Source organism: Stegastes partitus, unplaced genomic scaffold, assembly GCF_000690725.1.
Source record: "Stegastes partitus isolate 25-593 unplaced genomic scaffold, Stegastes_partitus-1.0.2 Scaffold545, whole genome shotgun sequence".
NCBI lineage: Eukaryota > Metazoa > Chordata > Actinopteri > Pomacentridae > Stegastes > Stegastes partitus.
Window position 1 is genome coordinate 192426 of NW_007578276.1, and position 26514 is coordinate 218939.

General features: G+C 42.3%; 2 protein-coding genes across 2 annotated transcripts; one reads left to right on the forward strand and one right to left on the reverse strand.

Moving 5' to 3' along the window:
- Window positions 1-2284: 2284 nt before the first annotated feature.
- Window positions 2285-4684, reverse strand: bola3 (bolA family member 3). Its single transcript, XM_008288179.1, has 4 exons — window positions 4510-4684; window positions 4261-4387; window positions 3211-3299; window positions 2285-2994 (listed from the first exon to the last, which is right to left on the reverse strand). Exons 1-4 carry the CDS (start codon window positions 4576-4578, stop codon window positions 2929-2931), a joined length of 351 nt encoding a protein of 116 aa, XP_008286401.1. The 5' UTR covers window positions 4579-4684; the 3' UTR covers window positions 2285-2928.
- Window positions 4685-6377: 1693 nt separating this feature from the next.
- On the forward strand, window positions 6378-26022 carry pkd1l2a (polycystic kidney disease 1 like 2a). Its single transcript, XM_008288194.1, has 42 exons — window positions 6378-6397; window positions 6547-6818; window positions 7478-7636; window positions 7711-7899; window positions 8536-8646; window positions 9010-9157; window positions 9247-9476; window positions 9563-9973; window positions 10054-10181; window positions 10548-10695; window positions 11326-11527; window positions 11766-11877; window positions 11963-12104; window positions 12217-12426; window positions 12813-12955; window positions 13067-13246; window positions 13330-13467; window positions 14280-14426; window positions 14515-14639; window positions 14725-14845; window positions 15292-15420; window positions 15495-15720; window positions 16520-16710; window positions 16798-17028; window positions 17309-17410; window positions 17498-17676; window positions 17755-17901; window positions 18009-18208; window positions 18588-18814; window positions 18907-19123; window positions 19241-19707; window positions 20556-20652; window positions 20741-20881; window positions 20958-21143; window positions 21778-22102; window positions 22834-22967; window positions 23044-23171; window positions 23274-23434; window positions 25016-25226; window positions 25328-25429; window positions 25523-25654; window positions 25835-26022. The coding sequence occupies exons 1-42, from the start codon at window positions 6378-6380 to the stop codon at window positions 25997-25999; spliced, it is 7434 nt and encodes a 2477-aa protein (XP_008286416.1). The 3' UTR covers window positions 26000-26022.
- Window positions 26023-26514: the final 492 nt, after the last annotated feature.

Sequence of the window (26514 nt, forward strand, 5' to 3'; positions counted from 1 at the left end):
GTCGGGAGACCAGCTGCTCTCTGCCTCTCGATGCGCTGCTGCTCCTCGGTGCTGCTGCTGATGTGGTGTTTGCAGCCTGCACGCACAAGACAGGCGCTGCGTGGATCCACGACAGCCTCACCTCGTCCGCTGCTTCATCCACTCATCCAAAAATAACTAAAGTCCTGGATAGCACACACCTATTATTATTTTTTTGTGTTTGCTATCAAAGTCACAGATATGGTGACTAATTCAACAAAAGTTTTGCCGTTTCAGTAATCAGGAAAATATTTCATGTGTGTGCATCACCTTTCTTCTTGCAGCGGTGTGCAGAATGAAGCGCACCATCTGCTGGTGGACTGCGTGCAAAACTTTATTTATAAGAAAATCTTACTCGTGCACTTGAATCCAGCAGAAGTCCGCAGACTGCAGTCTAGAGAGAGAAACAACAGGTGTGATGCCTTCAGGTGCTGTCAAATGTGCAGGTATGGAGCAAATCAAGAGTTAAATTGTGGTAAAGCTCAACAAAGACCAAAAAACAGAAACAGAGGAGTAGACTTCCTTTCTCTTAAGTAATAATAAAGAGAGGCTAAGGTTACATATATAGTCATGTGTGTTTACAGTCTTTCCTTATGTAAGCTGATGTAAACTTACACAAGTTCACACATTGGGCTCCAATATAACCGGGTATATTTTACACATTGTGGAAAATTAGGTGTGCCGAATTAGCTATTAACAGCTCCTTTTTTGTTTTAGATCATTCGATGTAGTAATAACTCTTGTTAAAATACTTTAAAACTACAGAAATCTTTAAATCCTGAAAATTCTCAAGGCAGTTCTGAAGCGTTTCTCTCCCAGCATTATCACGTTAGCTTGTATTCATTAGGCAATAGCCAAGTCATACTTTTTAAAAATGTAATACAGGTATTAGGCGGCACTAAAACTCAAAAATCCCTAAACTTAAATGTCACTTTTAATTTTTTATTTTTTTTTTGCCAAGAGTAAGTGGAAGAAATCAAGCTAGTAGCAGCATAGCATTAGCCATAGCATTACATCACCAAGTTGTTATGCTCAGTGAGAGTAAAAAGGTGACTTACCGCATTTTAAACTGGAAGCAGAGGGACTTTAATATGATGAAAATTAAAAGTAAGTACAATAATTTTTGCCACCTCACTTAGAGCCGTTTACTTTCTTGTAACTGGTCATATGCAGCGGAAGTCCGTTAAAAAAAAAAAGCTACGCTGCTAACATCGCTTGCTTTGCGACAAGGAGCTACAATAGGCTTGAAAAATATGTATAGAAGTGCAGGTTGGGGTGATAATCGTTGATTTGTGGTTAAATCCTTTCACATTAATTTAATTCATTACTACAAAATATTGATTAGGAAGGATTTAAAGTTTTGTGGCACTGCAGGTTTCAAAAGTTCACCAACTGATAAGTCTCCTCAAATTTATTCATAACAGAAAAGACAAAATTCACAATAGTCACTCAAATAACTACAAACTGGAAAAAGTAATAATAAATTAAAAAAAATTGCTAAATTATAATTTAGTGAAATAAGACATTTCTTTTGAATTGTGGTTGAAAAGAATAATTAAAAAAAAAAAAAAATGTCCCGGACAAATTAGAGCACTTTGCTGATGAGACGTCATGATTTTACTTTTGTCAATTTCAACTTATTTCACTGACAGCTGTTTTTTTTTTTCTTCTTTAACAGGAGGGTATGAATACATTTGAGGATGACTGTATGCTCAGGTAAACCTGGCCCAATATTACATGGTGATAGTAATATTTATAGCTACATTTTTTTTAAAATTATAAGAATCCTTTAACTTTGCTTTGAGAAGAATTGTAAACATGCACTGAGAAGTTCAAATACAAGCTTGTCAATGTGGCGACAGTTTCTCCATTATTTCAAAGAAAAAAAGTTTGGCATTTAAATACTGCAGTTTCTGAAATAAGCTGATTTAATATTTAATGCTTAAAAGATATTCCTTTGAAGCTTCCTATTTGGTCAACAGCTTTAAAATTGTTCAACTTTTTGCACCGATATTTTAAAAGTGGGAAAAATAATCAGTGGCAAAAGTGTTCCTCTTTCCAACATCCTTGTGACGGCAGCAACGTATTTCATTGTTTTTTTATTTTGTTTTTTTCTTAAGTGTAAACCTTTTGTGTTCTAATTCAGTACAAGTTGTTTAGTTCAGAGTGATGGTCACTTAAAATAGTCAAACATATTTAAAAACAAACAAACAAACAAAAAAAACAACTTAAGTAGAAAAATGTTTTATCACAAAAGCCAACATGGTCAATCAAGTCAAGCAACTGCCTTTTATTGCGACTTACATTATCAATGCATCGGTAAAATGAACACAAGATCCATGTACAGTCCAATGTTCATCGGTCACAGGACAGTAACACAAACTGTAGACTCGAAGACAGCGACTCTGCAAACTAGTGCTCCACAGACGGACTGCTTTCTCACATTTTCTTAAGGGGTCCGTAGTTGTTCTCCACCAACTCTCCTGACTGTATTCATTATTTTCTGGACAGGTCGTTACACCAGCATCACTACCAACCCTGAGAAGACCCCAAACTGGGCAGAAACTTCCATGACTTGGTATTTGGCTAACATTTACCAAGTCATTTTGTGCGTATCATAGCCTTTATTGGTTTTATATATTATCTCAAAGTCGAAGAAATCTCGCTGATTTAAAAAAAAAAGAAAAAAAAAAAGGATAACTTATTGTAATCTTACCAGTATCACACATTTCACACCGTCAGTGTGTAACTGCCATAGATAACGTCCCATTGCATTTCTGCCACTGGCACATTGACACTTATCATGAAATCCATTCATGATACAATATCTTCTTCACAACTGTACATTCGTAATAGATAGGGTGAACAAAGGAAAAGGCTGGATGTGGAACAACAGTGAAATGATTCTCTCTAATGTTTTGGGACTTCGGTGAATATTCGCAGTCCGTGCATTCCTTGAATCTCGTCCTTGAGTGCCTGTGAAGCATGAAACATAACTCATGAGTGAAATTCAGGCAGTATAAATGTAAACATCAAGAAGTGTTCACGGAGGAATTCCTTAAAATCTCACAAGCAGTTTCAGCACAATTAATAAATAGCACAAAGATACAAAAAATTCATTAGAATAGTGGAAGTCTTGGATTAGCAATTGGTTTTGTCTACCACAGATAACATGCTGGGCTGAGGATTTACCTGGTTGACTAACTGGTGCTGCTGAACGGTCCTTTTTCCTTTGAACTCACTGGATTCTATGTGGACCTCGTACATGGCTCCACAGCCACCTAAACACAGCAGAAACAACACTGTTGTTCCCAAGCGTATGTTGTGACCATCTGGTTTCAACTAGAGCTGCAACTATACCATTAGAAATTCTAATAATAATAATAATAATAATAAACTTTATTTATATTCTGTTATTCTGTCAATTCTTCTCTTAAATAACTAAGAAGTTGTTTTTGGCGAATAAAATGTCAGAAAAATGTAAATAATTGACAACATTCTCAAATTGTCTTGTTTTGCCCACAACCCAAAGACTTTCAGGTCATTGTCAAATGAAAGTAAACAGAAAATATTTAACTTGAAGCAGCTGAAATCAGAGTTGTTTTTTCTTAAATTATTACTCAAATAGATTAATCAATAGGCTGCAAGGTGTCTCGGTGGTTAGCACCGTCGCCTCGCAGCAAGAAGGTCGCCGGTTCGCATCCCGGTGAGGACACCCGGGATCTTTCTGTGTGGAGTTTGCATGTTCTCCCCGTGCAGCGTGGGTTCTCTCCGGGTTCTTCCTCCCACAGTCCAGAAACATGCTGAGGTTAATTGGTGATTGTAAATTGTCCGTAGGTGTGAATGTGAGTGTGCTTGGTTGTCTGTCTCTAAGTGTAGCCCTGGCAGATTAAGTGGTGTATAGATAATCAATTTAATGGTTGACAATTAATCAATGCACGTGTGGGTTTTACACAAGTGATCAGGCTCAGAATGACTATAAGTTCTATGTTTTAAATGCACCGATCATCTGGACACACAAAAGCAATCTTGGGATAAACTATTTCATTCAGTGTAAACACAATAAGGGAAACGCTAGAACAAGCTTATACGAAATACTTTTATCAGGTTCACTGAAAGGAAAGCCCTCAGGGTGTTCTTTAAGTCCTAAAAGAGATATATATAATTGTGGTTTTTGATGTCATCCCCAAAAACGTGATATGGTGATCACGACCATGTAAATACAACCAGTCCTGTGTTTACCTGATATATCCACGACTTTGAGAGACGAGGCTAGCGGGAACTTCTCCTTCAGCACCTTTGCGATGCGGACCTCCCCGTCTGTTTGCGTGGACAGACATCTCGGCAGGTGGCCAGGAACAACAACAACCTGAGGAGGGAGAGCCGAGGAGGAGCGGCGAGTTTAGTCCAGTTTAACTGGCTGCTGCTAGCATGAAGCTACAGATCGACTGTGTTAAACTGCTGCGCAGCGACTCTTTAAAGTGTATTTACTTGATTCGTGCGAAGAACCCGGAGAGCAGAGATCATGGTGGTGGTCAGGCTCCGATTACAAGCAAACATTGTGACAACTGAGCATTGGTTTAATCACTGGACGTTTATAAAATAAAAAAATAACCCACACCGGTCGCTCAACAAGTCATGTCCTCAGACCGCTTCGTCCCGGGAATATGACGTCACACATCCGGGTTGTACAACGGTCGTTCGTCACAAAAACATAATCATAAATGAAAAATATAATAACTACTTAATTTTACATTACGTCGTTCGTAGCAAAACATAATAATAAAAAAATATATAAGAAATAATAATTATACCAACAAAAATTTAGCGAATAAATAAACATATACATTTATTAATAGCGTGCGTCAGTCCGTTTCGAGAAATGTGTTGCTAGATAACTATTTATTGTTGACAAAAACTAAGTTGTGTAAAACACTGTGGTTAAATTTTTAGAATTATATATTTTTTCACACTTGGTAAGTTCCCTGTTCAGAATTTCAAAAATATTAAGCAGCTCAGTAGCTCTAAACCAGGGGTTCTCAACCTTTGTGACCCCTAGGCCCAAGGTTCCCAGTACAAAGTGACCCGGAGCCCATTTTAATATGAACACCTTCATTTCAATTGAACAGAGTCTTGGTTTGATTTGAATTCAATAACTAAATCCAGTCCACTTACAGTTTAACAAGCTAAAACCTTGTAAAATAAATGATATGATAGCTGTAGACCATTTTCTTTTCTCCTGAAGAAATCCACCAGCTTCCCAACTAGCTTTGGATGTTTGATATTGAGATGTCGCCGTAGCTTTGAAGGCTTCAGTGCCTCGTTGGCTAGCGTTAACCCACACTCAACGCACTGGGCTCTCTGCTCTGCCTCGCTACCTCCGTTCACAAAACCAAACTTAATAACATTTGGGGTTGTACTTGCAGACAAATTTTGCCTTCGAGGAGGGGGTGGCATCACCTCCATCTTAATTTTTTCTTTTTAAAAACTTTTCCATAATTTCAATTAATTGTGGCTGGCTTCTGGGGGGTCCTGTGGCCCACACGGCCCACAGGTGCAGAACTGAAAGTTTTTCACGCCCCAGTAGGCAGCACTTGTGGCCCGATGATGGGCCGCGGCCCCATGGTTGACAATCACTGCTCTAAACGATTAGCACATGCTAATTTATTTTTTATATATATACCCTTTCCACCCTATAGGTCCCTTTCACCAGGACCAGGCTGTATTTGCTACTAAAGTTGCTCTCATTGACGACACCTGAGAATTTTAGAGAGATTTTTTAGTCGAGAGCTTAAGAGGTGATTTGTCCCAGTGAGTCATTTCAGCACAGTGAACACGCACCGCAGAGCTTTGTCACAGAAGGACACTTTGACATGTCACAGCAGGTGTTAATAGTAAAATTAATGATAGCTGAATTCCATTCCGCTGCTTCAGGGACGTACTGTGCTCACTGGCACGCCGTCATTACTTACTGAGTCACTCTCAATGTTATTAGTAACAAGTCAAAACTCCTGCCATGAAAACGGTCTGCTGATCTGTAAATTTATCATAATAATATCATGGTGACATTTTTATTAACCAATTTAAAAAAAAAAAAAACGTTTAAATATTTCATAAGGTGAAAGTAGTCTTTTACGTTGGTTCTGAACAAGATCATGCCTGTGGAACAGTTAAAGGCTTCTTTTTAAAGCTCATATTGACATTTTCATGGTAGGAGCAGATCTGAATGAGAGGCTTATCTCACTCTGCAGGTTGTGGAGCCCAGCAGCAATGGAGACAGAGGAGCAATCAGCGGCTGTTTACAGTCGGCTGTTAGCTCTTTTCACTACACGCCTGAGCTTTGTTTGTGCACAAGAATTATGGGCAGACACGAGGCTGGGTAGCCATCCAGGAAGCCGTCCCTGTCGGTGATATTGACGTCACCCCCCTTTAAAGGCAAGATGCTACCAGAGAGTCTGAACAGTGCACAAGTTCAGATATGAACAGAAACACGTTAACCACACTCACCTTGATGGTTTCCTTCCTCAGCTGGAGTTCTTGCGCTGAGGAGGATGCAGATGCTCTGTCCTGCCCAGAACACCAGGAGGGTTTCGACGGTTCTTGCTATGAGTTTGTGGGCCTGCAGCGATCTTTTCTTAGTGCCCAGGGATGGTGTGAGCAAGGCGGAGGACACCTGGCCTTCATCCTCAACGATGAAATGCAGCAGTTCCTTCAGAAGCACCTGCAGCCGGAGACGGACTGGTGGCTCGGGTTGGCACCTGCGGCTCCAAACCTCACGCTGGACTCTACTTCCACTGAGGGTGAGAGGACATACGGGAACTATGCGACCTCCAATAAGTCTATAGAGACTTTAACAGCATGAATTTGGGTGTTGTGGTATCGACCAGCTAGACAAAAAAGTATTAATTTTATTCATAATATGCAATAGCAAATTAATCTCTGTACAGTATCTTTCCCATGCTAACGTTTTAAGAACTTTACAACAAATTTGAGATTTCTGTGATCAGTGAACATTTTGAAAATTAAGTTTACATTTTCAGGAATAAAGACATTATCACCTCAGCTGCTATCTCATTAGGCAGCTTGCATGTGCATTGTAAAGAGCTGTGATGTATCTGTGCACTGACATTTACAGGGACGCTGGCACAATTGGATCCAGCAGCAGGTGTCATTAGAGATAATTCTCAGTCTTTTGAACTTGTCAATAAGCAGCTGTCAGGAGGCCTGATTTGCAAACGTGTCTTTATTTCCCTGCACAGAGAATGAGCATTGTTCATTCATCCTGTCTACCAGCTCAATCTATTGTTGTCTTGTTTATGATGCCCAAATTAAAAAATTAATTTACCAGAAAGACAAGATGTGAATATTAAGCGTTTTCTGCTGCACTTTTCTTAATGAGAAGAATTCAGAATATAATTTTGATCGATGAATCTGTGTCATTTTGTTGTCCTTTGCCCAGGTTCCCTTGCATGGTTGGACGGCTCAGATGTCAGCTATAATAACTGGGTGAACCTGCCGGATGCACAAGCAGCCTGCGGACACATCCTGAGACATTCAAGCTTTCAGTGGGAAGCCACAGGAAACTGTAGCCAGGAGCTCAACTTCATTTGCCAGTTTGGTACGCACTCCTGCATTAATCACTGTGCAGCATTAAACTCGTGTTGCTCACATAAGCATTGATTTTTTTCTCAGATTCTGGGAGATCTATCGCGTGCGATGGACAGAATGCCACGCTGCAGTGCGGTTCTGGTCACGTTATAGAGATTGACGACAGCTTCTACGGGCGAAAAACAATTCACTACTGCCGATCCCAACTGACGGCGTCGCCCACATCCTCCCAGGAGGAGTGCAGCTGGATAGATGTGGTAGATTCAGTAACAGGTATTGTGAATTATTTGAATATTTTTAAAACATAGCGCACATTTTTATGGTATACAAACATAATAGCAACTTTAATAAAAAAATAGATATGTACAGTAGATCTGGTTACTCCTCATTTACTGGACAAATTGTTTACTTAGCTTGTAATCAGATACTTTGATTGAAGTTTAAATACATATTTGTATTTACAGTAAATGCTGAGGGAGCATATTTGGCCTTGTCAAAGCCACTTAAACCAAGAGACAAGATAAAACATATTAAAACCACCGCGAACAATGTTTTTGTTTCATGCTTTGTGTCAAACACAAAAACCACGCTTGCCCTGTGACTGCAGACAAAAGGATTAAACTGCCAGGAAAGACATTAGTGAAATCCCCTCCTGTAAGCTGAATACATGGGCGGGGGTAAATATACATTCACATTCATATCGGTCTGGGATTAGTTACGCTGGAGGAGTTTGTGCAATTACTAAGCAAATAGTTGGTGTTTCTCCTTGTTAATGCGTCTCTTTAAAGAGCCGTTAGACGCTTTCATTCCAGGGTTATAGAGACATTAGTGAAATTATTTCAATTTAATGAACATTAAACAGTGGCATGCCGTTTAAACATACTGAAAGACATCATCGTATCATTCCAGCTCATTGCCACGGACGGCAGGCTTGCCAGGCTCCAGTGGATCTGAGCTCTTTCGGTGAACCGTGTCCTGTGCTGGGAAGTTACCTGTCTGTAGAGTACCGCTGCAAACTTGGTCAGATGCACAGTTTTTACTTTTTTATTTCCAATATACATTAACGTTTCCTCTCTAAGAAATAACGCTAATGAACAACATGACCTCAGCCCCATCAGTCACCATTAATTGCCTTGGATAGTTTCTTTGTGTAGGGTCTGAATACCTCAAAGTTGTGGCTGATTTCGTCAACCTTAGATCATGTTGTGTTTGTCTTGTGTTCCTTTTTGTATCCTTGACCTTTCAGCTTCGGTTCAGAACTTGTTCAGCTTCTTTAACTTGCTGCATTGCACCCATCAGTGTACATACAATAAACCATAAACAGAAAGCATGTTTTTAGTGACCCAGGATGTTGACCTTATCAATCCTGTGATTTCCTCTCAGGACTTCACTTGCTGATCAGTAAGCTGGCGGCCGTCTTTGATAACGTCACCATCACTGTGAAGTGGCTCCTTCATCCATTTCAGGGAAACTTAACGTGCACTCTGAACGCTGGAGATGGCCACACTATTGATCCATACAGCCCAGAGGAGTGAGCAAGACTTTGTGTTTAACCAGATACTGTAGAGGCATTTTGAATAGTATTAATACAACACAGCTTTCACTGGATCCTTCTCACAGGATGGAGAGCACAATCATACACAAGTTCAGCCATCCTGGTGTTTTCATGGTGGGAGTGGAGTGCACGACCAGCGACTGGCGTGTTGCAGCTCGGAAAGCAATAACCATCCAGGAGCCTGTTGGAGAGTTTAGTGTCATCAGGTGTTATAGCAGGAACATGTCAACAGAGGGCGCTAAGTGTAATGCACTTTATGGCCCCCCTGTTCAAATCCAGCTCACGGTCGAGGCAGGTGAGTCCATCCAACACTTTGGGGGATTCATTAGTGCTTCTAATAAGACATTTCTCAAACAATACTAACTAATTAATTTTCTTTAGGTACAAATGTTTCCTACACTATTCATCGCGAAGCCCATTTGGTTGCAAACTCATCAGTGAAGAAAGGGAACACACCCCACAACATCACACTGAATGCCAGCGTGGTGGAGCAGCTTGGACGCGGCTGCCATAATCTGACCGTGGCTGCATCCAACAGGGTCACAACCAGCACGGTGTCCACCGACCTGGAGCTGTGTCTGCTGGAGCCGATCGAAGGCCTGCAGGCCTCCGTGATAACGGAGAAGGACACGTGTCCAGATTCCACCGATCTCGTCATCGGTGTCTTGTTGGAGCGAGGAGCACCTGCAGAGCTGCTCTTCACTCTCACTGGAGCCAAGGACACACTGTCTGAGCCCAGAGACTTGCACAATGACAGCTTACAAGCGTATACATTCTCCAGCCCACTTGAAGGTACTTAAAGTTAAGCCACACTGTTATTGAAACAGAACAGGGATCCATAATGTGCAGCGTATGTGCTTTTCTCTTCAAAGGATCTTTTAGGGTGAATGTACGAGCCGTGAATGCCTTTTCATCCTCTGATGTGGACGTGGACTTGGGCAGCATACTTGAAGCTTGCCAGAATTACTCTGACTTTTCACCAGACAGTGAAGAAAATACAGTATGTAGAATATTGGTGTTAACTAATGTTGACTTCTGAAACGTGTTTTGCATAATAGTCTTGTGGATTAATCGTAGCAACTGGACTTGCTTGAGTTCCTTGAAGACGTTCCACCTCTCATCCAAGAGGCTTCATCAGTTCTGACTGACTAGTTGGGAGTTCCAGATATCCTGAAGGATCCATTAACACCTGAGTACATCCTCAAGGAACTCAAGCAAGTCCAGTTGCTACCATTAATCCACAAGAACAACCATGACCTGGATGACCGAGAATCTTCACAGACATTTTGCATAATATTAAATTCTTGATATGTACAGAAATCCGTTTGTTGCTATTACAGTGAAATGACCTCGTTTTCATCTACAGGTGGGTAACGTGAGCGTCGACGACTCTGCTGACTTAAAAATAATTTCTACTCCCGACGTTTTGGTCGACTACAATCAGAGCGTCACGCTGACAGTAAATGGAACTGAATCATTACCCGTCAGAGGACTTGCATTTGAGTGGAAATGTAGTAAGTACGATGATCACTCAATACCCCTCATTTGAAATTATTTGTAATAGTTGAAATTATTATATTAATACGTGTTTGGAACACAGGCTATGTAATTCAAAAGCTCTGTAAAACAGGAAAGCTAATAGTCTTCAGCTTTTACACGTAATTTTCTGGTTTTGATACCACTCATGACGCGGCATTTACATGGGTCACCTGGTAATTCAGACCAGTCAGTATCATCCAGGCTTCTCTGTCAAGTGTCATCATTCATTCATGTCATCATTCATCCATGTTATCATTCGGTTTGTTAAGGCGAAGTTAAGACTGTGCCGACATCGCAGGGAATAATCAGAACCCTGGACAGGATGTTTACGTGTCACCCTGGTTTTATTCATGTGCTCCAACTGGCATGCTCTGGTTTAGGAGGCTTATGCAGGTTTTTGAATCGAGGATAGGATGTTTAAATGTGAAAACCCATGACTGGGATAATCCAGAAACTAACGTGTCGAGTCAACTTTATGGTATAGGACTGAAGATGATGCAATGTGCTGTATAAAAAAATGATCTCCATACAACAGCAGCACTGTAGTCTTATAAATCCTGATGTGGTTCTGTGTTAACATCCTGTTTCTGCTCCTGTCCTCACAGGAGGAGACTGCAAATGCACAAACAAAACAAACGAGGAAACTCATGTGATTGAAAAAGACTGCCTTCCAAACCCGTTCGAAATGTTCAAATACGCGTTAACTGTGAGGAAAAAGACTTGGTTTAGGAAATGGGTTGGTATCGCTTCAGCTTCCAAGTGCATCACCGTCGCTCCTTCGACAGAATTAACAGACGTCACCATCAGGTAAAAGGCTTGTATGTAGAGTAAAACCCTCTGATTAGGTTTTAAAAATACTGCTTGCTGAGAAAATTTAATTCCCAAATTAGAGATATTGAACCTTTAACCTTATAAGTCCAAAATTTTGTGTTTTAGCGACAAAACAATGAAATTAGGAGCCACAACCCGCCATAAAGAGTACTTTTATTGGAATATATCAGAGTTATATAATTACGTAGTTATATATTTACTTTTGTTCTTACAGTTGTGATGATTGTGCTTCGATAAACGTGAACGACAACGTGAAGCTCAAGCTGGTCTGTGCGACAACTTGCCCAGACGTAGTTTGGCATATGGAAGACCCCAAACCTTTAGAAGTAAGTCTGAAACAACAGTTAAGTACATTTTTAAAATGTCAAATAAGAGATTTATGTGTTAAATTAACCAATGATCTTCCTGCAGGGTAAATTCAGGAGATGTTACTCCAAAGCAGGAAGAAGGCCGCCTATAGAGAAGCAGGAAGGCGCCACTGAATATACTGTACGCAGTCAATATCTAAAGGTGTCGAGGGACGCGCTGCACAACATCACTGTGATCGCTTATGGTGCGTCTCCATCCCGTAGTCTGGCACTGAGTTAGAATTAAGAAGCGTTTGGGGCGAGAATTACAATATTCAAGAGGCCGATTTGCTGATTTGGTTGTTTTCGTTAATACAGGCAAGAATGTCCCCGGGTTTGTCACGTACACTCTGCCGATACCGGGACCGGAGCCAACTGAGCCACCTGCAGCGACAACTGATGCGCCCACGAACCCCTCATGCAGCATCTCACCACCGTCAGGAACTGTGCTTGATGCTTTTGACATTAGCTGCAAAGAAACCTCATTCTGCTCTACAGGCTGTAATTATTGCTTCAAGACCAGTACAGGTGATTATAGATTACACTGCCGTTCAGTATGTGCTGTATAAATATAATAAGAAGGATAAATAAAGCAGGAGGTGAGGAGAATGTAGCTCAATGTTTCTCTGGTGTTAGACGGGTTTGAGGTTCATAAGGCAACAGGTTGCTTCAGCAGCTCAGAGGTTGTTTGGGTCCATTTTTAGGCCAGTGGCTTGGATAAGCTTCCAAAAATAAGAAATATTTCTTAATTTGTGGGTTAAAAGACAGTAAGCCCCTGATATTCACACAAAAACAAAGTCCAGCAAGTCAATCTGTTGCTCTGACTACCTGTGATTAACATCAATGCTGTGGAAGACTGCATGTAGATCAGTAATTAAGTACAACTGCACTAAACTATGTCTTTTGTCTTTAAGGCAAACATCTGCGCTGCACTAATACAAATGAAGTCAAATCTGTCTTCCTGCCTCTCGGAGATAAGAAAAACAACTACAGTTTGTCTGTTGTTGTGACTGTGAAAAACGAACATAAGGAAGTCACCACAACTGTGGCCACGCAGGTTTGTCATCAGCCAGTTGTTATGTATCTTAGAGCAAAACGGCGGATTAGAGAAATCAGCTCTCTGGATTAAATAATTCAATAATCAGATTCATTTTCTGTCTTCCTCGAGGTCCGGACAAATAACTCCAGTGCCTCCGTTCAGACTCTCCAGTCTGCAGTGGAGGATAGTGTGAGTCAGTTAGAGCAGCAAGGTCTGCTCTCCGGCGAGGCGATCGGACAGATATTTACTTCCGTTTCTGATATACTGAATACAGAAGCAGGCCAAGATCAGAAGGATGCGAGGTCAAAGGTAACTGTAGAGGCTGATGTGCTACAACTTGTCAGTGGAAAGAACCATGATGTTAATCAGCACTTCTTTTTTTTTTTTCCCAGCTCAGAGAGCAAATGCTGACCAAAATGACTGCAGTGCTGCTGGACTCCCCCAGCAACACAACTCAGGAAGTACAAGTGACAGCCAGAGCTGTGGCCGGACTCACGCTGCGCTCAGATGAGCTCAGTCCTGCTGCTCAAGTGCGTTAGTTCAGTTCAACACCATCAAATATATGTCCAAGTTATATTTGATGAAAAATTTCCATTTATTTTCAGCAAATACGTAAGAAAATTCAGCACAGGCAGCCTCTTGTAGCTACACCTGATGCAAATTTGCAGTAATTAGAATTATTAAACTTAACTGTTTCGTATAATCGGGCTGCACGGTGGCTCGGTGGTTAGCACCGTCACCTCGCAGCAAGAAGGTCGCCAGTGGGTTGCCCGTGCAGCGTGGGTTCTCTCCCTGTGATAGACTGGTTACCTGTTCAGGTGAACCTGCCTTCACCCTGAGTCAGCTGGGATAGACTCCAGGCCCCCATGACCCTAGTGAGGATTAAGGTGTAGAGATGATGGATGGATGTTTCCTATAGTCTACATATTTTAGGAAAATACTCATCACAACATTTATTTACCACAGTATAAAAGTCTATGATGAATACCAACAAATATTTTACACATATTCTTTCTTGGACCCCGAAAGACCTTCTACGTATGGCTACATGAAAGTCCTGAGTGGGGTTAAAGCTGTTCTAAATCTGAGCTAAAGTGACAAAACAACAAATCAAGGAAAGAATGCTTTGTATTAAGCAAATCTCTGAGTATGGACGATTAAGAGCTTTATCCCTGTTCAGGATGTCAGGCTGAAATATCGTCAACTACCTGTTTCAATCTGAAACATTTATACTTAAAATGAACTAAAATTTTCCGTCTTAGTCCAACACATGTTCATCAGCTCATTTAAAAATTGGACACTAATCATCTCTGTTGTTTTAATTTCTGTATTTCCTCTCCAGGAAGAAGCAGGCTCCTTGTTGGTAGACCTCAGCTCCTCCCTCAACGCTATCAGCGTTAATCAGCACAGCAGGGAAGATGAGCAAGTTGTGCAAGCAGCTGCACCAATAGTCGAAGCAGCCAGTAATATTTTGAATATTTCATCAAACGTGAGGACGAAACTATCACCAATATTGCTAATTGTCATTTCTCAGTTGTGTCGTCTTTACTAAACAGTTTGTGGTTTGTTCTCCTCAGAAAAAAGTCTCAGATTTTCTTCTGACTGGGATAAACAACGTTCAGAGCGCTCTGCTGAGTAATAAAAATCTGAATGGAGAGCCTGCCATTATCGACTCTGGTCAGATCAGTGTGTACGTGAACAGGTAGGAGATGAACTAGAACATGCAGTCAAGCAGAAAGTAGAGTTTTCTGAAATTAATGGGATGCATCTGATTCCATCTGCTGCAGAATATCTCCACACACCATGCAAATGAAGGACATAAATGTGCAGAAGAACAGCTCCTCCAGGTTTTCCTTCCCCTCACTGCCTGCTCATATCGTCTCTCCAGAGGAGCCGGTGGACGTCAGAGTGAGTGTGTGCACATTCATTTGAATTAGTTTGAATTTAAACCTGCCAGCACACTCTGAAGGTCGTTATCATGCTGTATGTGGGGCTGCTTCTGAGTGTAATCTGCATTAATCCGGCCAGTTTTAGAAACAAGTTATAATTTCAGTAATAAAAAAAAAAAAGCAAACCATTTTTTGTTTTTTTATCACTTGTACATAACCGCAAATACACAATTTATTCGTAATTAGACCGCCTTGACTTGAGCATTTGCCCTCTCTCTTTGGTTCAAACATGTAATTTAAATAATGTTCAAAATAATAAGGGAGAAGACGCAACGTTTCTGTTCTAACATGAAAAGCCTGAACCATGATGTCAGCAAAAAACTGAGGCAAATTAGATCAGACTCAGCCTACTGCCCCTAAACTCATCTGTTTTTTATCTGTTCCTAATATGTCTCTACCTCTTAGATGATGAGTTTTGAGAAGAATCCATATTCCTGGAGGGACCAAAACATCACAGGAGCTGTAGGATCCGTGTCTCTCACCAGAGCCAACGGCAGCGTCATTCCCGTTGAGAATTTACCTGAAGAGATAGAGGTAACATCGTGTAAGTTACTCCGCTTTAGGCAACACTTTTGGAGTCTAAATTAGCGTCTTATCTTGACTTTCAGATCCTCCTACCGAGGCTCGACGTCGGGCAGGAGAACAGCACAGTGCTGGACCTCGCCAATTTCAGCACATTAATAATTGACGTCCCCTCGCCGGATGTAACGCTGGTGCTGAAAATGGAGCCATCTGAAGACATTTCCTTCATGCTATTCCTGGGATACAAAGATTATCCAAATGATGAGAATTACGTAGCCAAGACTCAGATCCCCCTGGAGAACGCAAAAGAAGGTCTATATTTAAACCAGCAGATTCGCTTTTGTAGAACACATGTTAGAATATCGTTTCCTGGCGCCTCAGGTGTAGTTCAGTTTCATCACCATCATCATCACATCACGCCAGACTTCTGTAATGCATTCACTGTCAGCTGCTAATTCATCTTCTGTGGAGTTTTATATCTTTTTTGGGGGGTAATGATGTCTGTCAGTTTTCACAAATGCAAGAAAATGCTCCCACAAGAACAACAAACACATAAAGTAATGAAGATAAAGTCAGGTTTTCAGACAGATAGCGCCCCAAATAACTGAACATCCTGTGTCTGTTGTGACCGGTGTGTGTCTGTGACTATAAACTGTCAAGTGCATTAACAAAACAATGACAGAATTACATATATATGTCTGCATATGGGGCTGCAGGATGGCTCAATGGTTAGCACCGTTGCCTCACAGCAAGAAGGTCGTCGGTTCATGTCCCAATGAGGACACTCAGGATCTTTCTGCGTGGAGTCTCCATGTTCTCCCCGTGCAGCGTGGGTTCTCTCCGGGATCTCCGGCTTCCTCCCAAAAACACGCTGAAGTTAATTGGTGATTGTAAATTGTCCGTAGGTGTGAATGTGAGTGTGCTTGGTTGTCTGTCTCTAAGTGTAGCCCTGTGATAGACTGGTTACCTGTCCAGGTGAACCTGCCTTCACCCTGAGTCAGCTGGGATAGACTCCAGCCCCCCATGACCCTAGTGAGGATTAAGGTGTAGAGATAATGGATGGATGGAGGTCTGCATTTGCAATATAAGCATGTGTGTCATTCTAACACAGAGGAGAAGTTCACCTGGGTGCTGAGTCCCAAAGACAGAACAGGAGATGCTGGAGTGCACTACCTCGTTATGAAGCCCATCGTGGAGCCGGGCGTCAGATCCGTCAACGCCACTGTCACTGTTGTTTCCATCGCCGCCCAGTGCAAATACTGGAACGAAACTGAGTCTTCGTGGAGTGAAGACGGCTGCAGGGTGGGTGAGAAAGTACCACACATCCAGTACGACTGCATTAAAGCATCCTCGAGACACCAGCTGTGAAGCTTTTCTTTCTTCCTACAGGTTGGTCCGCTCACCACTCACCTGGTCACCCAGTGCCTCTGTAACCACTTGACTTTCTTCGGCAGCTCGTTCTTTGTCATGCCGAACTTGGTGGACGTGTCCCGCACCGCTGAGCTTTTTGCTACGTTCACCAACAACCCTGTGGTGGTGTGTTTTGTTGGGGCCATTTTTGCTGCTTACCTCGTGGTGGTTATATGGGCGCGCAGGAAAGACATCCAGGACTCAGCCAAGGTGAAGACTTTTACCATATTTTGTCGTTGGTTCTGACAGTCTCATTCTAGCTTCCCTGCTCACACATCTGATATTAAATTCTCAAAGTAGTGGCAAAACAGCAGAAAACACCATTAAAACCACTTACTGTACTGAGTAAACTGCCCTGAATCAACCCAACTGTTGACCTGCGTGTCATTGGCTCATTACTTTTATAGCCGAAGATGAAATCTTTAATACTCACTTTATGCCACTGAATCCACCAATTGCCTGACTGTTGTGTGTTTGCATTCCTTTGCAGGTCAAGATAACAGTTCTTGAGGACAACGACCCCTTGGCTGAGTATCGTTATATGCTGAATATTAGCACAGGGCACCGCCATGGCGCATCTACGTCTTCTCAGGTCATTAAAGTTTAGAGGGACTCACATAGAACTTAGCTTGATGTTTCTGTTGGAAAAACTTTATGATGTTGACACCATGTTTTTTAGGTGACCATAACTCTGCTGGGTACAGAGGGAGAAAGTGAGCCCCACCACCTGACGGACTCCGAGAAGCCCGTGTTTGAGAGGGGCGGGGTGGACATGTTTCTGCTGACCACACACTTTTCTCTCGGAGATCTGCAGAGCATAAGACTGTGGCACGACAACTCAGGAGAACACCCTGCATGGTGTGACTCACAGGGCAAAAAGATAAAGTCTGTGGTATTATTGTGAGCACAGTAGATAATTATTTATGTCGTGTGCAGGTACGTCAACAAAGTGATGGTGCAGGATCTGGAGACCGGTCAGAAATGGCACTTTCTGTGTAACTCCTGGCTGGCTGTAGATGTGGCAGAGTGCACTCTAGACAAGGTCTTTCCAGTAGCAACGGAGACGGATTTGAAGCGATTCAGGTGCCATGGATACACATTAAGAGGAAATTGAGTTGAGCATCTATCATTGTCGATTACTTTTTTTTGACACCAACTTGCTTTAACTGCTGTTCTTCAAAACTTTTCAGCAATCTGTTCTTCATGAAGACAGCCAAGGATTTCCGGGATGGCCACATCTGGTTCTCTGTGATCAGTCGGCCTCCGTGCAGCACTTTCACACGTGTGCAGCGAGTGTCCTGCTGTTTCTCCCTGCTGCTCTGCACCATGTTGACCAGCATCATGTTTTGGGGAATCCCTACAGACCCCTCTGAGCAGACCATGGACCTCGGTAGGCAGCAGAATATAAACCATCTAAAGGTTTTCAACAACTGAAAATCTGACAGCAAGGGTGACAGAAAAAAATATGTTTAAAAAAAAAAGCACATTAAAAAAATAAATAATACAGAAAAGTTAGTGTACGTACCTCAATACAGTTTATAGCAAATATTAGACAGGTGAAGCCTTTGCTTACCCAAGTAATTATTGTGATCTCATAAAAAATAAGAATAATCTGCAGCAGGTAAAGCTTAACTGTGTCATTAGTGCCGAGAGTCTGATGTATCTGTAGATGTGCATTGTTGTATCCAGAATACGTAAATCCCAAAGTCACAAAAAGATCAGCTTGCTTGTAAAGGAGCAGTCCTTTAAAGTGAAGCTTTCCTTTGCAGGTCACATCGAGTTCACCTGGCAGCAGGTCATGATCGGAATTCAAAGTTCAATCATCATGTTTCCCATCAATCTCCTCATCGTGAGCATCTTCAGAAACACTCGTCCTCGAGAGAAAACCAGCAAAACAGAAGCATCGAAACAGGGCAAGACCGTTCGAGTGTCTCCCTCGCAGACTTCGTCCCCTCAGAAGGAGCAGAAGGACATCACGCCAGACACAGTGATCAAGGTGAAGTCTCGGGCGGTGACCTTATCACAGCTTCAAAGTAAGAACTGCTCTGTCCTCAGTGTCTGAAGATCTTGATGTGGTTTCTACATTAGGACATAAAGAGGATCGCTCAGTCACTCTCAAAGGCCATGAAGAGTCCGCTGCCACATCTGGAGCTCCATCCTGGTCAGCCGGCTGACATCAACACTCTGCTGTCTCTGGTGGAGGACATCATCAGACAGCAGAACCGAGCGGCTGGAGACTTCTACACCGACGCCTCCAAGAAGGATCGCGCTATGATCCTCAGCTTAGGTGCAGTGAATCTACAAGGTAAACAGCACCGTGACCTTTACAGTCCTCTTGGCTTCACCTGTTTCCGATCTTTACTGTGTTTATCTGAAAATACACACCATCATTTTAGCTTGTTTCTGTCTGTTTGCCCCACAGAAGACAGCATGTGGGGAAGCCCCGAGAAGACGTCGGATGAAGCTCAGAAGAAGAGCAACAACAGCCGCTACCTGTACAGGCAGCTGCGTCATGTTGAGAAGGAGCTCGGTCTGCTCGGGTCGTCTCGTTTTCCAAACCCGGACAGCTTTCGCCGGGCCATGCAGCAAGTTCAGGGAATGAAGGGTCTCCTGGAGTTCCACCTGCCCTCGTCCAGCCTGGACGGAGACAACCGCAGCCCCAGTCCTGAGGAGAGCATCGCTGAAAGCACTAACAAGAAGTGCTGCCAAGGAGGGCTGCCCTGGTGGTTTGTGTTTGTTGGCTGGATCCTGGTGATTGCAACCAGCGGTGTGTCGGGGTACTTCACGATGATGTACGGGCTGACGTACGGCAAAGAGCGCTCCATCAGCTGGCTCATTTCCATGGTGGTCTCCTTCTTTGAGAGTCTCTTTATCACCCAACCTCTCAAGGTGAGAAACAGAATGTACAGCATCAACATGCTTAAAAAGGGATTTATTAATTGATGGAAGGTAGAGAGTTTCCCACCAACATCCAGTTTTTGTGTTTAAATATTATAAAAATGCCTGATGTATAAGCTGATATATGATATTCATGCAGATGCATCAATGATATATTTCATTCAGCACACAAGCCAGCTTTAAATGAAGGATTCTTTGTTTGCAGTTTGATCATTGTTCTGTTTTTTTTTCTGATAAATTGTGCATACCATCAACTCAGCTGACAGGCGACAACAGTCCTTGCTATGTCCCATTTAGGTAACAACAAGGCACCACAGAGCAAACTGACTGATAGTAATATTTAGTAGTGTATTTAGATAACACCTCATACTAGCTCATAAAGGATAATAATAATAAAGAGAACATATCTGCCACTCCCCCGCCACCACCGATGGTGGAAACAGAAGTGTGAGCGCTAACTAAACTAGCATCAGCAGCCAAGTACTGCCTGTGTGTTCTGGACACTTCCACCCCGGGGCAACGCTCTGACGGGGTGGAAGTGGCCGGAACGTGCACAAGCGCACCGCTCAATTAGGCTGAAATCCAGCGATGCGTAGTGTTCTAACAACACACTAGTTATTACAACAACTACAGACAATAAATATTAACAACAAATGAGCCTTCCAGCATCAAGCCCTCCTTGTATCTGGACCTCCGTCTTGACAATCCAACAGCCTTGCTACCCGACATGAAAGAAGGTTTTACATTTAGTGTCGGATTATCGAGTCACGACTGTATTTATAATATAATGATCATTATGAAGTGTTCTGGTTCTGACATCTGAAAATCTTCTGTCACAGGTTCTTGGTTTTGCAACTTTTTTCGCTCTTGTTCTGAAGAAAGTCGACCAGGAGGAATACGGAGAGCCTCAGATAGACGAGAGTCTCAGAAATCCAGGCACAGTTTTGTTTTTTTTGCAATGTTTTGTGCAAAAAAAAAAAAAATCCATTAACTCTAATAGCCTGATGCTTAATTCCTCCCTCAGATGACCCTGATGCGATGCGAGCAGCCAGAAGAGACAGCACATGCAGTTTCTATCAACCACCGCCTCCTACAGACATCGAGAGGATGCAGAGCAACATGATCAAGGAGCAGAAAGTCTTTGCCCTCATAACGGAGATTCTCGGTAGGAGAAACAATTAATAGAAGAAATGCAATAAAGTTGGACATGCTGATATAAGATGTGTTTGTTTGTGCTGCAGCCTACATGGGGTTTATGTGGATGCTGCTCCTGGTGGCTTATGGTCAGAGGGACCCCAACGCTTACTTTCTGACCCAACACATCCGCCAGAGCTTCAGCAAAGGGATCTCAGACACCATGAGCATTCAGGACGTGTTCGGCTGGGCAAACACCACTCTGCTGAGCAACCTGTTTGGAGAGTATCCAGGTGAGCACTCTGTGGAGCTACTAACCGAAGCATCAGGCTGCATTTCATGAATCCTCTCACAACTTTTTGTCTGTTTATTACAAAATGGAAAATACATAAAGACATGTTCATCATTTTGATTTTAGAGAGTTAGAATTATTTTAATTTTGGCTTCAGTTGCTTCGTGGTAACTTGTATTTTCAAGCTCATTATATTTGCTGTTTTTGGATATACTAGTTATTTTCCATTTAATTAAAACCAACAACAAATTCAGTTTCAAAAACATCGACAAATTGGAATCCGACAATAATACAACAAGAATAAAAAGTATATTATTTTAAAGGACTTGTGAGAATTTTATCTTAAAACATCTCTGTATGACCAAACTCTTGTACTTATACATGTATCATGGATATCATATCGCCAGCCATGATGGTTTCCATTTCCTTTGAAAATGTCTTGACATCCAGCTGTACAGATTCATTAAGGCCTAGCATCGCTCAGAATATCTGAGTCTTGATCAAAATTCATATTTATTTGGACCGACTGCAACAAATGAAATATTTTATCTGCAAGATGTGCTTTTAAAGACACAAAATAATCCCTCAGCCTTCCTCTGTCGTGCCTGTTTTTGCTTTCTGAAAATCCGCCGCAGGATTCATCACCGACGGAAACTCGAAGCTGGTCGGTAACGCTCGCCTCCGCCAGGTGAGGGTGCAGAAAAACTCCTGCCACGTCGCTCGCTCCATGCAGCGGTCTGTGCCCGACTGCCACGCTCTGTACTCGTGGGAGTTGGAGGACATGGGCTCCTACGGTCCGGGATGGAGTCTCTCCGCGGGCGATAACGCCTCGGTTAACAGCCCCTGGACGTACAAGTCTCAGGGCAAGCTGAGGGCCTACCCCGTCTGGGGCAGCGTGATGCTCTACAGAGGAGGAGGGTTTGTGGTGGATCTGGGGCCGGACTTGCAAAACTCCAGCGGGTAGAGATTTTAATTCCTACAGAAATTAACTGATAGAAATGTCTGTAGCACTAAAATGATTAATCACTTGACTGGAGTCCTTCAGATAAGTTGGTGTCGACCCTCTTCTGGATAACAGCTAATGGATGGATGGATGGAATTTAGACAAGTCATCAAACAAAAATGACAACACAGCTGTAGCGCCTACAAATAACTTTAATTTTGTACTGGACCTTTAATGGCATCCTCTTGCCTTTAGGAAATAGTGATGGATAGTTTCCTTTTTTTATGGATTATTTGATGTTATTTGGCAGAGTAACACATTATGAGCAGAATCATTTTATCATTGGTGAGTGTCAGCAATCAGGAGACGTTGCCTCAGTCTCGAGGAATATGCAAATGATATTTGTCCTTAAGCTCTGACAGATAAGAAGAAGACATCATAACTCGAGAATTCAAAACAGTTTGCACACTGGCTCTTCAAAAACTGTTTGGTACTCTCTGTTCAGATTTGTAAATGTTGTTTTGTATGCTTTACTTTTTGTGTTGCTGTGGTGCTTGTGAAATTAGTGATGCTTATTCCTAATTTTCATGCCTGTAGGGTGTTTCAGTGCAAGTCTAAAGTCTGAAAAAAGATCTAACAGTGTGTAAAGGACAATCTGAGAAAGTTAAAGGACGTTTTAAAGCTTAATGAACAAGTGAAAGGTCTCTGCCTAACATGTCGATTGTATTCTTTATCCATTTCCCTGTAGGATCCTTCAGTACCTTTACGACAACACCTGGTTTGACGCGTACACCCAGGCCATCTTCGTTGAGTTCACCGTGTACAACGCCAACGTCAACCTCTTCTGCATTGTTACGCTCATGCTGGAGACCACAGCCATAGGTGTGTAGTCCAGGTACAGACAGTGTGTGTGAGAAACTCTTATAAAAAAAAACGAGCTTATCTGTGTTTCTTCCAGGGGCTTTCCAGTTCCGCAGCGAGCTTCAGAGTGTTCGTCTATACCAGTCGACCGGCGGCCTTCACATCTTTGTCATGGCTTCTGAGGCCATCTACTTCCTCTTTATCATTTATTACATGGTCGTTCAGGTGCGCAGTTATTGTCCCGACTTTACTACCGTTGCAAGTAATGGTGTGTCATAAAGTGGATCACCTGATCACCTGACGCAGGCTCCTCTGGTTTATTGACAGGGGAAGCTGATGAGGAAACAGAAGTGGGCTTACTTCCAGAGCAAGTGGAACCTTCTGGAGTTGGCCATCATCATTCTGAGCTGGAGCGCGTGTTCTGTCTTCATCAAGAGGACGTTACTGGGGAATAGAGATATGAACTATTACCAGAACAACAAAGACCAGTAAGCAGCAAGAAAAGCACAACCCAGACGGATACATAGCCGGAGATACTATCTGTAGATGATGAACAACAACTTTCATTTGTTTACTGTGTGCATTTCCTGCACATCCTAGATGCTCTGCACAAAGCAATAGCTACAGTCGACCTCAAACTTCATTCCATTGAAGAAAAGGCAAAATTCATGGTAGTCACTCAAATAACTAGAAACTGGAAAAAGTAATAATAAATAAAAATTTGCTAAATTATAATTTTGTGAAATGAGAGCTGTTGAGTTGTGGTTGAAAACAATAATTAAATAATTAAATAAATAAATAGTCCTGGACAAATTAGAGCACTTTGCTGATGAGCAGTGAAATCAGAATACCTGTCAACAGGTGCAGAAGTCTGACTGAGAGTTACAGAAAACACCTGATTTTCTCAAAGGGTTGTTCAACTGTTCAATATTAGTTTATGGGTCCCATCATGCTTGTTGCTTTCTAAAAAAAAAATATTTCTGTTAAACCACAATTCAAAAGTAACGTCATGATTTTCATTAAAATTTTGTTTATTATTACTTTTGGCAATTTAAACTTATTTCAGCTGTTTTTTTTTTTCCTTCTTTAACGGGAGGTTATGAATACATTTGAGGACAACTGTATTATATATATATTTTTTATTTTGTTCTGAAAATAGGAGCACTTATTGACATAAACCTTGGCTGATTTGGGTTGATACAGAACATTTGTGAAGGCTGATATTTTGCTCACACCAAATCAGACAACATCTACTTTGGAAAAAAATGACAGTTAATGACAAATTGCTAAAATGATTTGAAAAATAGACTGAAGAGTCAGTGCAACTCACGGTTCAACCTTGGAAAAGTTTACTTTTGAAAATGAATGTGTACACAGACCGCATTTTTAATTACATTTCAACTTAATTAACAGGAAAACGTGACCAACCTGATCTATTCAAAACCTGCCTTATTTCTGTTAATAAGCTCGAGAGAAAATAACAAAACTGAGATTTTTATATTGAGAGCATATTTTCTGCTCGTACATCCATTTTCTGCATCTCACATCAATCTGTGATGAGAAATTATACATTTTGATTTAAGCTGAGGGCTGTAAGGTGGCCCGGTGGTTAGCACCGTGGCCTCACAGCTAGAAGGTCGCCGGTTCACGTCCCGGTGAGGACACCCGGGATCTTCCTGCGTGGAGTCTCCATGTTCTCCCCGTGCAGCGTGGGTTCTCTCCGGGTTCTCCGGCTTCCTCCCACAGTCCACAAACATGCTGAGGTTAATTGGTGATTCTAAATTGTCCGTAGGTGTGAATGTGAGTGTGCTTGGTTGTCTGTCTCTAAGTGTAGCCCTGTGATAGACTGGTGACCTGTCCAGGTGAACCTGCCTTCACTCTGAGTCAGCTGGGATAGACTCCAGCCCCCCACGACCCTAGTGAGGATTAAGGTGTAGAGATGATGGATGGATGGATTTATGTTGAATTCAGTAAAACACATCCATTTGTACTGTTACAAAATGCTCTAATGGACATTTTTCCACTATGCTGCTATAACAAGGCTCTGTCCTCTCGTGCTCTGTGTCCAGATACGCCAGTTTCCATGAGACAGCCAAGGCCGACGCCGTGCTCGGGTATCTGATTGCCTTCCTGGTACTGCTGGCTACGGTCAAACTGTGGCACCTGCTGAGACTGAACCCCAAGCTGCACATGATCACAGCCACGCTGCAGCGAGCCTGGACTGATATTTCAGGCTTCCTGGTGGTCATGACCATCATGTTCCTGGCCTATTCCATTGCTGTGAGGAGTTTCCCACAGTTAATACCAACATGCTGCTGGAGTCTTTGCATCTCTTTGTGTCTTGTCTGTACTTTCATGGTGATTAACTGTTTCTGTTTCAGTCTAACCTGATGTACGGGTGGAAGCTGTACTCCTATCGTACTCTGCTCGACGCTGCACAGACCATGGTCAGCTTGCAGCTCGGTATTTTTAACTATGAAGAGGTCAGTGTGAGGCTAACATAACTGTACCACGGCAGGTCACAACAGCCGACCCTTCTTCATGTATCCTTTTATCTCTTCCTGCTGATCTCTCAGGTTCTGAATTATAACCCGGTGCTCGGTGCGTTCCTCATCGGCTCCTGCATCGTGTTCATGACCTTCGTGGTGCTGAACCTCTTCATCTCCGTCATTCTGGTGGCGTTCAGTCAAGAGCAGATCCATCACAAGGTAACTCAGCCAGGCTCAGTGTGACAAGTCAGAATGCTGCTGATGTCAATGTCCAGTTATTATTTCAGCCGACTGTCACCACTATCTGAACATTTATCCAACACATGCTGCAGAAGATGTGACATCCTACCACTTCAGAAGCAGATGACTCGATAGTTCTAATGTTCACTGTTCCTACAGCCATCGGAAGAGGACGAGATCGTGGACCTGATGCTGATGAAACTCTGCAGTCTGTTTGGACTCAAATGTAAGAAGCGAGAGGCCGACGTCCTGACTGAGAGGCCGGCTGTTTCATCTGCTCCGAACAACAGACTCTCTACGATTTCTTCTGGAAACGACGGATGACGTGTCACACTTTAGTCACATCGAGGCTTCGCTTCAGTCATCGCTTCCAGTAGCTTTAGCTTCACCTTGTCGCTTTGTGACTGAATGTTAGCGAGTCTATAAATTATTAGCCTTCGTCTTTGCTGCTGGAGATTTGTCACCTGTGTGCGATAAGCTGATAGTACAAACTGAGGAAATTATGCAACAAGGCGTTGTATTTAGGATGCAGTATATTTTGTTTAATAAATGTGTGTTTCCGTGACTTAAATCTTAAGCTTATGTTACATAAAATCGGTATTCCTGAACCTCATAAAAACGGTTCAGATTCAGCTGTAATGTAATGCACTAACCAGTCGTAGATAGCAGCACATTCATTAACATGTTAAATTTAGGTAAACGTTGGGTAAGAACAAAGAAGCAGCCAAGTAACATTCAATGCAGCGATTATAGCATATGATTTATTACAGTTATTAAATATGAAACAAGGCCAAGGTTGCTCCAAGGGAATGATAACAAAATGTGAGAGGACAAACATT